The sequence below is a fragment of the Euphorbia lathyris genome, chromosome 2 (genome assembly GCF_963576675.1).
Source record: "Euphorbia lathyris chromosome 2, ddEupLath1.1, whole genome shotgun sequence".
Lineage (NCBI taxonomy): Eukaryota > Viridiplantae > Streptophyta > Magnoliopsida > Malpighiales > Euphorbiaceae > Euphorbia > Euphorbia lathyris.
In genome coordinates this window covers 124,899,269-124,915,199 of record NC_088911.1, presented here as the reverse complement: position 1 = coordinate 124,915,199, position 15,931 = coordinate 124,899,269, and the positions used below count along the sequence as shown (strand labels likewise).

Below are 15,931 nucleotides of genomic sequence, written 5' to 3'. Positions count from 1 at the left end.
TGTATTATACAACAATTATCTTATTTCACACTTCAGTATATAAAACTCACAACTATCTTCCACTAAAGTGTAAAATAGACAAATATGACTGGTCAATTGAAGTCCTCTATGCGCTCTTATTGGTAGGGTTACAAATTGGGCGGAAATTATCTGTTCACAATGGAAGTTGATCCTAATCGAATAAGGAGTTTCCATTTATTTTTTTATTGGGAAAAATATTCTCCAAAGGTAGGCTGGGACCTCGTAGTTTATAATTTGGATAACTTTTATTTGATTGATTGATGTATTACTTATAAATTATAATTGATTATAAGATTTTGATAGTAATTTAGATTTTGTCCACTCTTTTGAAATACCAATTTAATTGCATCCATATAAACAAGTATTAAAATGGGATTATTGCATAAAGTAGAATAATTAAGTTACATATCCTGAATTTTGACAAACTTAGTGAACCAATCCAACATGTGGGAATGAGCTTCTTCAGCAGACTTGACAGCCAAATCATCTTCCTCATCATACCTCACTGTCCATCCATGAACAACACCGGGGAATATTTTTACATAGCTCTCTAACTGCATATATAATCCAATCAATTAATTTTCAAATCAAAATCCCAATAATAATAAATGATGATTTAATTAAGCATAATTCCAATTAATTACTTGGAATTTTTGAGCTAGTATCTGCCCAAATTGCTTCATAAGTTCTGGTGGGGAAACCTGATCAATCTCAGCTCCAAGTATAGCAGTTGGAACCTTAACACCTAATTAATAAATTAATTAGTTTAGACTCCAGTTAATTAAAATTAATTGAACTTAATTTTGTACCATGGATTTCTTCTGCTGTAATCCAACCAGGATGTAATATAACTGCAGCTTGTATTTCATGGCAACTTGCTAATTTTACCACCAACATTCCTGATTCCAATGCAATTATTTTAATTCAATATATTATTTTTTAAAAATTAATTAACATATTATACTAACTAATTTTAACATAATAAAGATAATATGTGACAATATAAATAAAAATAAAATATTTGGACATAATACAAACAGAATGTGGGAAAAAGAATTGCAATTGTTGCAACGGGTTAGTGGTCGGCTGGAGAGGTAAGGTCGCCCGACCTGTTAAGTGTTTAATGGATCGGGTTTGAATAAGAAAAATTAATATTAAGATATGTCCGATCCAATTTATTTATATGATTGGTTTAGAATTTATAAAAAAATAAGACGAGTTGGCTCGCACCGTTGTATTAATATTAATTGTTATATTATATATTAAATACTTTTAAAAATATATTTTAATTTATATTATAAAAAATTATATATTCTTTTCTAGATATGTTTATTCAGATTGAATTTGAGATTTGATTTTTAAATTTCGATCCCTTTAAATTAACAGCGAGTTGAATTGAATTTAAATTACATATATCTTTTATATGAAAATTACCACATGTGATCTGGACGAACGAGATACAATCCAACCCATGAATAGCCTATCAAGTTATCATATTATAATTGTATTATATTATCTACACACAGGGGCGGAGCCAGTGGGGTAGGGGAGAGTCTCCCGACTCTCCGGCCCTACCGGAAACCCCATGGAAAGGGGTTTTAACCCTGGCTCCGCCAGGGAGCCGCCATAAATGGAGCCCCTCAGCCATGGCGGCTGAAAAAGAAGAAGACTCTGTCTTCTTCTTTTCATGTCCAGTTTAGAAGATGGAAATGGTAGGGGTAATTCCGCCTTTTCCATCTTTTAATTTTTTTAACCTAAACATTAGGTTAAAAAAATTAAAAGATGGAAAAGGCGGAATTACCCCTGTCTTTCCATCTTTTAATTTCGTATTCTTAAATTCTCTCCTCTCTTTTCTTTTCTGTGTACATATGAAAAAAAAAAATAAAGCAATTATTGGTAAATTTCTTAAATTGGTCAAAAGTCTTTTAAAATTTTATTGTTAAATCCTTTTCATTCTTACTTCAACCATTCAAGTAAGTTTTGTATTTTTTTATTGTTTATTTTATTTTTAGGTTTAGTTTTATGATTTCTAAATTAGTGATTACTAAATTGGATTTTTTTTTTTGTAAGATTTCTAATTTAGGGGATTATTTATTTATTTTTATTTTTATTATAATTAATTTAGGGGATTATTAATATGTTGTTTACTTAAAGATTCTTTCGTAATTATAACTAATTTTGTGAGAGTTTAATTTAAGATTTCTAATTTAGGGTATAATTTGAATATTTCTATTTACTTTAATTTTTATTATGATTTATTTACTATGTTGGGGATTATTAATATATTGTTTGCTTATAGATTTTTTAGTGATTGTAATTAATTTAGAAATTGCTAGGGTCTTATTCAGGATTTATAAAAATAGCACGGACCGATCTAGCTCGACCCGTAGCATCTAGCCCGACCCGCATCATTTAAATTTTTTTTTTTGTCCACAATCAAGCCCCCGACCAATCGGTTCTGGCTCCACCCCTATCTACACATCTTTCATATAGTTATATATGATATAAGAAAAAATGATAATGATGTAAGAAAAAATGATAATTATATTATGCTAGTTGAGTTATCTTCATAAATTATCTTACCGTATAAGAAATTGTCACTCCTACTATAAACTATAAAGTATTCGAACAACTTACCACCCCAGCAAAAACCTGCAGCCCCTATTGCAGAGATGCCTCTGCTTTTAAGTTCTCCAATCACTCCTTTGCAATCTTCACAACCTTTTGCCTGAAACCAAAAATTAATTCATTATATACATGCAGTTTAATTTTCTATACTATAGTATTAATCTAGCAAGCTGACTATGAGGGTGGATTCAACGGTAAAGAAACAAACTTTTGTAACACGTCACCTGGATTCAATTCTAGCCATCGGATTCATGATTCATTGACAGGAAAGTAATCTAGGTAACTAGTATTAATTAATGAAGTCACTCACAGTGTCATGATTTTTCAACCAGGTATCTCCATCAAATTCAGGATTGCTCAGATTAACAGGATCATTGTACAGGAAATCAGGAACCACAACTAGGTATCCAGCTGCTGCAACTCTGTCTGCTAGCTTCCTTTGCATTAAAAAACACACATGCAAATTGGGGCAAATTATACGTTAAACTCGTACTATTTCAATTTGTTACGTTGAACTTGAGCTTTTGATCCATGTTGCATGGAGACGGAAACGGAAACGCATATTCACATAGCTTTTGATTAATTATAATAACTGACATGGAATCTCATGTTAGTAGAATAGAAATAGAAATAGAAATCAAACTCGCTTAAAAGCACGTGACTTGTCTATGTTCATTCTCTTAGTTAGAGACTCAATGTGCATACATGATCATAATTGATCGAAGGTTTAATATATCAAATTGAAAGATGAAATCCTCGCCATACTTTTTCCGATCACATGTGAAACATACCTTAGCTGTGGTGATTCATAGCCTGCAAAAGTAATTAAAATTAAATAAAGAAGTTTAGTTGTAAATTAGAAAAGGAAGAAGGTTAGGGTGCAGCATCGTTCATCTGGATTTGATCATTCACAGTTAATTAGATATAGGCTTATTAAATCTATTCCTTAGAATGTTTTGAATCGTCACCATAAAATTATGATAAACCTAGATCTAACGGTAAATAACCAAATCCAGATAAACGCTACTGAGTTAGAGTGATTTATTACCAAAGACATCAGAAGCTAATATAATGGCAAGGTTGGAGTCAGAAGGGCCAGAGATGTAAGTGTTAAGGCCAGCAAGTTGTTGAAGTTGACCTTTTCCATAGTTTGGATTCAGAATGGGTGGGTTCTGAATACAGTGAGAACTTGCCATTTTTTCACTGATAATGAAGTAAAATTCAGAGATGAAGGTAGTATAAATAGTAGAAGGGAAGGAGATTAAAGATTTTTCTTTTGGAAATTGGTCATTTCAGTATCTATTTACACTATGAAGAAAAGTCTTTACTTTTTGAACTAATACCACAAACTACTATTATTAAATAATTTCCTAGCTTTTTAGCTCCTGACTAACAACAGAACATTAAATTATTTATATATTATAATTTTGTAAGGAATTCTACCTTTATTGCACTTACTATAATCATGTTGTACAGATTCCAAAGTGGATGATGTCGGGATAAATGTGATTAAGAGATAATGATAAGAAAAAGAAAATGATTTGAATTCTAAATTGAAAAATAAAAGAGAGACTAAAAGTTTATCTAGTTTAACTATTGTTTGTTGTTTATAGTTACGATTTGCTGTTTGCTATTTGAAAAATCTGTTTTTCTAAAAATATGGATTCTCTGTTTTTTTTTAAAGCTACTCTTCAGTCATAAACGGCAAAAAAGAGAATGAAAATGAGCAACCAAACACCTCCTTATTGTTTGTCTTTTCATACGTGAAAAATAGTTTTTTACAAAAGTACAAGTAAACCAAATGGGCCATAAAATGTTTTTAATATATATAAATGCATTTTAATGTCGTGAAGCCCCAAACTTGGATTTGGGCTAAAGTGGAGAATATCTAAATAGTACTGGTCCAGCCAGACTGTTATAATTGGTATCTAAGTCAACTTTCTACATACTATGTGTTGGGTTAAGGACGAACCAAAAGTTGTGGGCTAGTAATTGATCTAGTCTGGAGTGGATAACATCGAGGTAAGGTAAGGACAAAGATGAGAGAGGATAATATCAGCATGGTTACAAATTGTTTACATTTTTTTTGAAGAAATTGTTTACATTTATTGTTATTCACAGTTTAATGAAAATTTTAATTATTTTTTTTATTTTTTATTTTTGAAAATGTTTATATTGGTTACAAATAAGATGAAAAAGGAATCACTAAAATTTTATTTTAAATGTTTGTCCAGTAAAAATTTGTACCGTGCCGACTCATGAATTAATAGAAATCAAAAATAAAATAAACAACACAAGAATTTATGTAGTTTAGTCTATCTGTGCCCACTTCCACGGGAAAGGAGAGGGCTGGATATTGGGTTAGGAAGGAACTAAGCTCGAGAGATGGAGAGGAGAGGGCCGGCGTGTTATCAAGATCAGTTAACAAGTTATCAAAATATATACCACTTTAAATAAATTTAGGGAACGAATGAATTACTGTAAATAAATTTAGAAATCAATAGATTATTTTAAATAAATTCATATGATCAATATGTTATTTTAAACAAGTTGAGAAAAGCAACGGGACAACATATTTAAAAAACCAATCAAATTTTTTATAATAAATTTGAGGGAGCTCTTGATGTATAGCGTTCATTTATTTATTTATTTTTCTTATTTTAAATGTGGGCGAATTGCATGCATGATTGAGAATTTGTGTTTTCCAAATAAAAAAAGGAGAGTATTGGGCAAGGACCGCCAAATTTTGTAATAATGAAAACTGCAAATGATGACACTAAAGTCTTTAATTGATAATGTACTTTAATTACATTACATTGTCAAAAAAAAATAAATGATAATGTACTTTAATTACATTACATTATCGACAAAGACTACTAGCTAAATACATAAGTTTATTGACATTTAAATGTATTTCTAACATATCCTATATTTTTTATTTTGATTTTTTAAGGTTTTTAAAAAACTTGCTGATATTGAATTCTCTTACAGAGAACTAGCTGTTTCATTAATTTGATTTGAAAATATTAAATAAAATATATTTTAAGATTAGTTTGAGTGGTTAAAAGTCTCAACTCACTTAAGTTAGATTTTGAGTTCGAATTTAATATGCGCAAAAAAAAAACTTTAATTAGTGGAAGATCCACTTAAAAGGTATTTTTACGAATATGGAACCAAGAAATCAAACAAACCATAAAAAAAACATTGAGTAAAATGTTAATTTTGAGCCATCTACTTCACTTAAAATTCAAATTATGTTAAAATAAATTGTACATATTATCTCTGCATGAGCAATTTCGTCAATAAAAATATAATTTCAGAATCAATTTTACTTTCCGACGTTTCAGTGGAAAGAAGCTCAGTGGCTTAGAAGTTCTTAGTAGGTACTGAGACTAGGTCTTCATCATCTTTGCTCAGGGCAGCTCTGTGCCTAGGTTAGGAGTATCCTGACCTAGGGCTCATGGCTGTTAGGGGGTCCAATTTTTTTTAATTATATATATATATATATAGTGTAAACATAATTTATATTAAAATCAATGAGTGTCTGAGTGTTTAAGAATATAATTGTCATTGAAAGGGGTCTAAGTTCCGCTGGTGTCACTTCCTCCTTTTTATATATATAAAAAAATATAATCTAATATATAATAAATGAAGTTATAGGTGTATTTGATAGGTTTGATTCATCTGTAGAAGTAAGTAGGATTGGTAAGGATGTGTTATGGCAAGGTTTACAAGTAAAGGGTCATGATAGGGACGTATTATCCCGATCTTTTGGGATGATTTATGGTTTAGTTTTGAGCTAAATAATTAAGTTTAATGTTTAGTTTTATGCACATTTTAATAAATCAACGAGAAGTAATAAAATATGCACTTTCAGTTAATTTTAGTCATTTTGAATCTCGTTTCATTATAAATAAAGTAAATAAATAAATCAAGTAATTTCGAGTTCAATGGTTGTATTTTACAGGCTCAAAGAACGCACGTAAGATGCAAGAGACAGACGAAAAGCACAGAAGCGACAAATCACACGCCATGTGAAAGGAAGAAAATACCTTTCTAGAGTCCCACACGGCGTGTCGGAAGTCAACAAGACGTGTGGGAGTAAGGGGGACAAGAATGGCAGTCAAACGAAGACTTTTCGGGCATGTTTCCTAGTCAACAGGCAATTGACACGCCGTGTCAAACGAAAAAGTTTTTTTTTGCTCGGTGATAGCTCCCATTTATATAGTGTTTTTAGGATTAATTTAGATTATTTTAATTAGCTTTTAGTTAAGTTTATGTATTAATTTGATAGTTTTTAGTTAAATTCAGCATTTTCCATTATTTATAGCATTTTCGGCATTTTCAGGGATTTTTAGGACTATTTGAGCATTTCCGAACCAGACCCAAGCCTTATGGAGCAATTCTGGAATATTCAGGGACCATCGAAACACTTTTGGGACTCGTTAGGGACTGTTAGAGCATATTTCGGAAGCCCATGGATCAAAACGGACAAAAACCAGAGTTCTGTCCCATTTTGGCATCTGTCTCGATGAGACACATAAGTGTCTCGATGAGACAGGTCCTCGTCTCGACGAGACACTGCCTGTCTCAATGAGACGAGGCGGGGAAAGGCGCAAAAACGCCTTTCCCTTGCTGGAATCTCGAAATTAAGCCATGTAAGCCTCTTTTTATTGTATGAAATGTCCATTGTACCCCCGAAGACACTAGGGTTTCGCCCTATCTCTATAAATAGGGAGCTCTTCTCAGTTCTTCGGGACGGATTCAATAAGGAGCCATCGTAATGTAGAATTTTAGCTTTTTTTTTATTTCCTTGCTTTCTAGATTAGGTTTACTTTCAGTTTTTATTTCTTTCAAGAACAATTGATGGGAGAAGTTCCTCATCTTCTATTTCTGTAATTGGAATCGGCAAAACGGGTTTTAGATTTCTCTCTTTCCCTTTTATCTTTTGCGATTATATTTAATTGAAGCCTTTTCCATTGTTCCTATTGTCCTTTTGTTATGATTGGTTTGTCTATGAACTGATCCCCATCCAATTTGGGATGGGGATGAAATTGATTGTATGAGTATGTGTGATTAGGGATTTAGGGCCTTTGATTGATCAGTTTATGCATGCTTAATGCCTAGATGATGTTAGGAACATGATATATGCTAGAATGCGCATTGATAATGGTCAACTAGCCTGTTTATGTATATAATGTGCTTAATGCCTGTGACCCTGACATTAAATAGGATTATGGATAGATGAGAACCTGACCATGAAATTGTCTATGCGGAATCTGTGTAAACCTGACCTTGCTAGAGACCACTAGGAGTGCGGCTTCGTGGCTGGGCTACGACTTTAGCCTTAGTTGCCAATGAACCTAATGATTTGCATGACCTGAGGTATATGCCTAATCAAGCCGTCACCCGAATGCATGTGAATAGGAAGGACAATACCGATCACATTAGTCTTTCACTTAGGGCAATTACCGTCAAATCACTTGTAAAACATAATTCTGAACTCCCTAAACCCATACATAGGATTTAATCAAAGGATTCCTCAGCCTAGATTGTGCCATCCATTAATTCACCTTCTACCCTGTCAATTGTTCACTTTATTTAGTTATGTTATTGTTTTAATTCATTTAATTAGTTAACTAAATAAAACCCAAACTATCTTTCAACCCTCTAAACAATTAGATCACTCTAGGTAGATTCCCTAATTATAACATATAGTCTTTGTGGTTCGATCTCGTGCTTAGCACAATATTACTTATTGCGATAAGATACACTTGCCCTATTAAATGCTATATACTTTATGAGCATCACTCGGGTCAACAAAGTCAACGCGGCGTGTCACTTGGTCAACGCGTCGTGTCACACTAATTTATGTGTTTTCTTGTGTGAAACGATCAAAGATAAATGTAATTATAATTATGCCCCGAGCTTGATTTTTGTATAAATATGAGTGTTTGGCACTCAATTAGATATTCAATTTCCATGTAATAAAGTTCCTTACACCTTAAGAGCTTGTTGTAATTCTCCCGTTCCCCCGACGAAGTTATGTTCCATCCTTGTTCACCAAGCTCGAGAGTCACACTTCCGAATCTGAAGCAACGATTTTGAGTCCGGTTAGCTAGTTCTAAAGGCTGATTTTCTCCCCTTTTTTTATCTTGTTAACTAGTTTGTACTCTTCATATGTGCTAGATTCAGTTGTATTCTGTATTTACACTTTTCATAGTAATAATATATGATTACAGCTTTCAATTTCACTTTACGTGTTGATATTTATTTCTTGCTTTGATACTCATAATTGATTATTATGTAGGTCGCTTATGAACTCCGAAATCCACTAGGATTCACATAGGTGTTGCCTTACCGGGATTGACAAACCAGAAACCGTAGGAATTGACAAGCCACGGAACTTACGGGCCCTATTTTCTGAACCTAATAATTAGAATCGTCTGAAGAAGGAACCACGATCTAAGAACCTCACGGAGTTGTTCGGTTTATAAATAATCGTCTTTGCAAAAGTAGATTATTACTCGTATATATTCTGAAATATTGCTTTCCATATGTTGTGATTTACCACCACCCATATCATTCTATAAGGGCTTGAAATACATGGAGATTGTCTCACCTATAGTTTATGAGTGGTTTATAATTGTTACCACACCAATCTAAAAATATTCACCGCCTAGATAACGTATAAAACCGAATAATTTGATACGTGTGGGTATAAATCCCGTGGATTCGATACCTGGACTTAACCAGATTTATTACTTGATAACGACGGTGTACATTTATCCTTAGTTGCAAAACTGCTATATTAGGGCTCGTCTCAAGCGCATATTTGCTACTAATTCACTCGCATACTTTTTGCAAAAATTGAAAGTTTTCCTCAACGAAAATTACAACACTATAAACATACACAATATTTTTCACATTGACCATGATGACCATGTGAATTTGGTCATTCACCGCTAGATCTAGGCTGATTAAATCTAAGTCTTAGGATGCTTTCAATCTCCACCTTAAGATTTTAATCAACCTAGATCTAATGGTGAATGACCAAATTTACCGTGATCATTAGGGTCCATATGAACACTACTGATACATACTTTTGGATATCGATTCATAAACTTTGTAGCCATTTTGATGTGGTGAATTTCTAAGAAAAAAGTATCAGCAAAGCTAAAAATATCCAAAAGAAAAAAGTAAAAATTCATGAACAATCTCAGGGCTTCCCAAGCCATTAACTTTCTAAATTTTTTTTAGTAAGCTTAGAAGTTAGGACAGAAACAAGCAGAACAAAATAGAAAAAAGTAGCAGCAAAGCTAAGGAAAAGAAAAAACACCAGCAGAACAGAAAACACAGGAAAGGAAACTCAGGCCAAAATTAATTGGCAATTAAAAGAGGGATACAAGTCCCCGTGTAGTCGTGATCCAGCAGCTCCAAATTATTTCTTGAGAATACTTCTTGAAAATACTATAGTGTTTACAACGTTAAAGCAGAAATAATTTAACCTAATAAAGATAAAAAGACATGTTTTATTATCTCAGCTAACTAAATAAGAACAAACGTTATGAAAGTAACAAAACACATTCATTCACAAATTCAAAGAAAATCATTAATAATTATATCCCATAATTACAGGATGCATTAAAAAAATCAGAAGGTAAAGATGAGGTTACGTTAAGGAAGTGAACTCTTTCAGATTGAATGACTTCAAGGAATGATTTTTTCGACTGAGTTGTCCTCATAGAACCAATGTGCATACCCCACGAGGAACATAATTCACTGAAGTTTCGATAGCCCAAAAACACCAGTATAGTTCACAAAATGCTAGTCATAGATATCATATCCGGTATAAGAATAATTAGTGTCACAACAAGGAGAAAATGGGATGCACATTGAAATCTGTCTGTTTCATCAAGCTGGTTTAATTACTGTCGTTTGGCTGAAATGTGCTGCACAATGAAACTTTCAAGGACTTTCAAGCTAGTTAGTGAGACCAAAATTCAAAACATATGAACCTGGAGAGTTTAAAACAATTACCCTCTGCAATAATATTTTTAGGTCCTTAAAGCTACATAACATACTGATAATCCAAGAATTTCAACTAATTTCTTCTCAATCTTGTAAAACATGTATGACCAAAGGCAACAAATAATTTCAACTAATTAGCAGAAGCTATAATGCCCAATTTTGTATAATTTCCATTATTCAGCAATAACAACTACAAAAAATTGCAGATTTGCAACCAAAAAAACTGCAATACAATGATTGAAACATTAATAAAACTTCTATTCTCAATATAACACTAACAAATCTGTATCTCATTAATCAGCAATCACTTACTACAGATATAATTATATCATTAGCAAAACAAAAATATAAGGAACAACATCACAAAATATAGTATCTATCTCATTAATCAGCAACCACCCAGTACAAAATATGAGCAAAACCATCTAAAATATAGTATATATCTCCACTAGTCAAAAACCATTGTAACTAAAATAATCCAAAATATAATATATATCTCATTAATCCACAATCCATTCTTTAGAGACTGTAGCTGAAATTTGACTTGCTTGCACAAATGAAGTAGATGATTTCGGCTGAATGAGGCTTTCTTGAATTCTGATGGCTCTTGATCTATTTGCATAACTTCTCTTTTGCTGATCCTTATTTTGTTGTAATTGTCGACCGGTGATTGCATCTTTTTCTTTCCATTTCAATCCATGAGGCTTAAAACCAATATCTCCAGTAACATCGCTTGAACTTTTTATATCCCTAGCTCCAGTTGATATCACTTTATGTCCTTGTCTACCAATCTGATTCATAGAATTGAAATTGATTAGGCTTAATACTTGTCTAATTTCATAAGCAAAAGGTAAATTTTTTTTAATAAATAGCTTACATTTAGGCATGTAAAACCCGATTCAGCTACAAAAATTCCATGACCTTCTATATTATTTCTTTTTTGCCCATATAGTTGATGTGAAGTAGATGGTGTTTGTGCACGACCTCTACTCATACCTCTCCCACCTCTCATGATTGTGGCTTTTCTTCCCCTTCCTCTGCCCCTTATAGAGCTGGTGCTTCCTTTCACATTTGATTCACCACAAGGGACCTAGTTTAAGCATGAAATTGAACTCTATTTTGATTTAAAAAAACAGATTTAAAAATATTTTACAGTGAGAATTTAGTACTTGAAATGATGTATGAACATTGGGATGAAGGTCTTGTCCGACAACATTGTTTCCATTTCCACTATTGCCAACAGTACTACCTCCAGCCATGCTCTGTCGTGTTTCAGCTCCCTTAATAATACGAAAACAAAATATACTTATAAGAATCACATTAAGGAACTACTAATTTTATGAAGCAATTGATAAAAAAGAGTTACCTGTGAATTGTTATTACAACTTTTTTTGTTATGCCCTTCTTGTTTGCATATAGAACAAGTCATTGCAACACCTTTCCTTGATTTTGTTTCCATATGTTTTGGATTCATTCACTTCTCTCCTTCTATTTCGCTTTGGTCTACCTGGCATTCTCTTTATCTGTGGTGGTTCAATAGGATAATTTGATGTTTCCGGCCACATCTTCATGTTCGTCACTGGTTGAATAAAGTAATGATAAGCTTTTAGATATGTATCTTTATAATACCAAGATGACATGTATGAAGTTGGCTCCATATTAAGCTTGTGCATTGAGCAAATTGCATGGGGACATGGAATTCCACTTATGCCCCAAGCTCTGCAAGAACACGTGAGCTTTTTTAAGTCAACAATATGCTTGTATTCCCTCTCTTCAACCTCAAATCCTGCATCCCCATTCCATGTAATCCTACATTCCATTGATAGTTGTTGATGTTCCTGCAATTTCTTCATTGCAATTGGAGACCATTCTGAAATCCAAGTTGTTGAGAATTCTCTCATATCAGTCATCATATTCATCATTTTGATTCTAATCTCCTCCATTAATGTTATCACTGATTTGTGTCTGGCTGCGAGAATCCAGGCGTTGAATGTTTCTGACATGTTGTTATCGACAACATCACACTTTGAGGTGTCCCTGAAATATGCCCTGCACCATGTTTCTTTGTTGTAGTAAAGAAGGTCCTCAACTATGTTTATGCCCAATAAACTCAAGTCTTGAAGTCTGTCTTTCAATTCTGCCTCAAATGTTGACCTTGCACATTTCCAAAATTTCTTCCTCATTTCTACCCCTCTCCATTTTTTTTTGCCAATTTGCCAAAATATGCCTTGCACACATTCTGTGCTCTGCGTTTGGCAAAATCTCCTCGATTGCAGGAATTAACCCCTACAAAAATAGAATATAGAAACAGGTACGAACCCAAAGTAATGCTTAGAATATATACATGTAATAATCATTGGCGAATTCATAAGTAAAAAGTGTAATTAAGTCATTTGAAAGTATATAGTGCTACTACAAATAATTAAATATGATGTAAACAGGAAACAATAAGCTGATATGTGAAATCAAGGACATACATAGAACTGCCACTCAAGTACTCAAATAAGTTAAAACAATTCACTTCACATGATGAATTACATATGAAAAACAACACAGTTTTGACAAGTTAAGATGCAGAATCTTAACAAAATCAACCCAAAAAAGTTGACTAGCGTATCAGCTAAAGGATTCCACTTCTGAACCAGCTATCCATAAAGCAAAATAAACCACAACCTGAACACAAATTGCAGCAAATACAACACAAACAAGCATCAAATTTATCCGATTTCTTAAAGGACAAGCAGCAGCGTTATTGACAAGTTGTTGATAGTGCAAACTAATAATAGTAATTACGCAATTATATTAGAAATTCTGCAAACCATCAATTTACCCACATTCCAAATATTTGATAACCAGAACACATAGAGAAAACAAAATGATGCAGCAAATTGGAATACAACATAGCTGATAATGAAAAAATTGGAAAACTCTTAACAACCAAAATGACCAAAACCAAAATATCAAAAGAACCGACCTTCTGCATATCAGTAATGATAGTGTAATGATCCCCATATTTCATATCCAAATCGAGTTTCAATAGTGAAATGAACCAACTCCAACTTACTTTAGTTTCGTAATTCACCATTGCCCATGCAATAGGAAACATCTGATGATTCCCATCCTTTGCTACTGCCACCAAAAGTTGACCTTTGCACACTCCTTTTAAGAAGCAGCCATCTAATCCTATGCACTTCCTACATCCTTCTAGGAATCCTTTCTTCACGGCATTCAAACACATATAGAACCCACTGAATAACAACTTCCCTGGTTGATCTTCTTTATTAACTTTAACAATACATGTGCTCCCAGGATTATTGGCTAAAATCTGATCTCTGTAATCATAAAGCCTCCTAAACTCCAAGGCGTAGTCTCCCATGAATTCTCTCATTACTTTTATCTTTGCTCTTCTGGAAACAGATTTACTGGTATACACCTTCCAATCGTTCTTTATATCTTCCTATAATAACAAAAAAACCAAACAAATTACTTTAAACAGACCAAGATATAAATGAATTAAACACAAAAAAATAAATATTAGTTACCTGTAATTGCCAAAGTCTAATACGAGGCTGCCTACGAATAGCATTCTTGTACATCTTCGCAATAAAATTGGAATTACAGAGCCTATTCTTGGTCAACTTTGAACACTTATGAACTGGAACATAGTTCTTGATAATAAAATTGCCTGACTTCCCATCAACACTAGCAAATAGAAGCCAAGGGCACCCTTCTTTATTGCACTTAACCCTCACCCTTTTTGGTTCGTTTGGTCTCAATTCCACTGTAACACCTCTTTGCAATGAATATTGTGTCACTGCCTCGCGAAATTGCTTCACATTTTCGAACACCATGCCTAGCTGCCAAACAACTTATTGGCTTGCTGGATCATAATGGACTCTATATCTTTGTCTTCTTTTAGGTAGGTTCTCTTCATTATCTCCATCGCCTTGTATTTCACTCTCAAAGCTTTCAGCATCCAAACTACCTATGTAGTCCTCATCGCCACCAAGTTTGCCTTGATAATTCCTTCGTCCACCTCCATAAATATCTTCGAATCCCAGATCAATACCAGCCTCTCCTAATGGAATATTAATTGTATTTTTTGCTCGATTACTCTTAGATCTGCTCCTTCTATAGCTATTTAATGTTTCTCTTGCCGCGACCAACTCTTGATCAACATCACTCAGTTCATTGTCAATCTTTTGATTTTCATCATCATCACTACCAATATGGTCTTCACTATCAATACTCTCATCACTTTCTCCACTTTCACCACCCAAGTCTTCGGCTTCAACTACTAGATCTCCGTCTTGAGCATCATCATCCCTTGAATCTATTTCTACACCCCCTTCATCTTCAATATGAATCTCACAGTTGAAATCAGTCACTCTAATATTGTCGTCAAGTCCACAAGCCTTACCAATATTAGAAGGAATTTCAACCTCACTTTCCCTTCCAACCTCAACTTCTTCCCTTTCAATGACTCTCTGCCTTTCAACCTCAACCACACCCTCCCATATATCCTCTCTAACACTATCTCTATCCAAATTTACATTATTACCACCTTCCAATAATAAATTATCAAAAGGGACCACATATAAATGCACTTTCTCTCCATACTTAATTTTATCAAAATATTTGAAAACATCTAAATCTGTCCTCAAAGGCTCAAATGAATTGGACCCTTTTACATAGATTCCCTCAACGCAAGCACAACCTAAATCATATGCTAAACCAGCTAGTTCAAAATAAGCTATCTTGTCTATATCAATAAAAAAATCTCCCAACAGTACCCCCAACATATGTTGGACAAGAGCTGTCATTGTCAACAATTTTACCCCCAACATGGAACCACACGTCTATGGTTGTAATTCCCATTTAAACCTGTGCAAAAGAATTATATTTTACATTAAAAGAAGAGAAGGTACAGATACAAAAGCATCCCATGTGAATAACATCTGTTTCATACCCAATGTTACATTTTAACCCCAAAAATTCTCAAAATAACGAAAGAACCTAAACTAGTTTCCAAACATACATTTAAGAATGTAAAATATGTAACAAAGATAACAAACATACCTTCATTCCTTTTCTTTGAACTTCAGTTCACCAATTAGTCATATACAAAATGAGGAAATCAACTCCTGATGAAATCGTTTTTTAAGATTTGGACGAATGAAATCGAAGACACCTTGATGAACTCGACTCCAGCAAAGTGTGAAATCGAAGAAAATTTGAAGAAATCGACTGC

General features: G+C 33.3%; 1 protein-coding gene across 1 annotated transcript; it reads right to left on the bottom strand.

Moving 5' to 3' along the window:
* Positions 1–422: 422 nt before the first annotated feature.
* On the bottom strand, positions 423–3,845 carry LOC136217439 (endo-1,3;1,4-beta-D-glucanase-like). Its single transcript, XM_066004034.1, has 7 exons — positions 3,698–3,845; positions 3,441–3,462; positions 2,960–3,086; positions 2,659–2,749; positions 831–920; positions 666–766; positions 423–575 (listed from the first exon to the last, which is right to left on the bottom strand). Exons 1-7 carry the CDS (start codon positions 3,843–3,845, stop codon positions 423–425), a joined length of 732 nt encoding a protein of 243 aa, XP_065860106.1.
* Between the last annotated feature and the right edge of the window lie 12,086 nt (positions 3,846–15,931).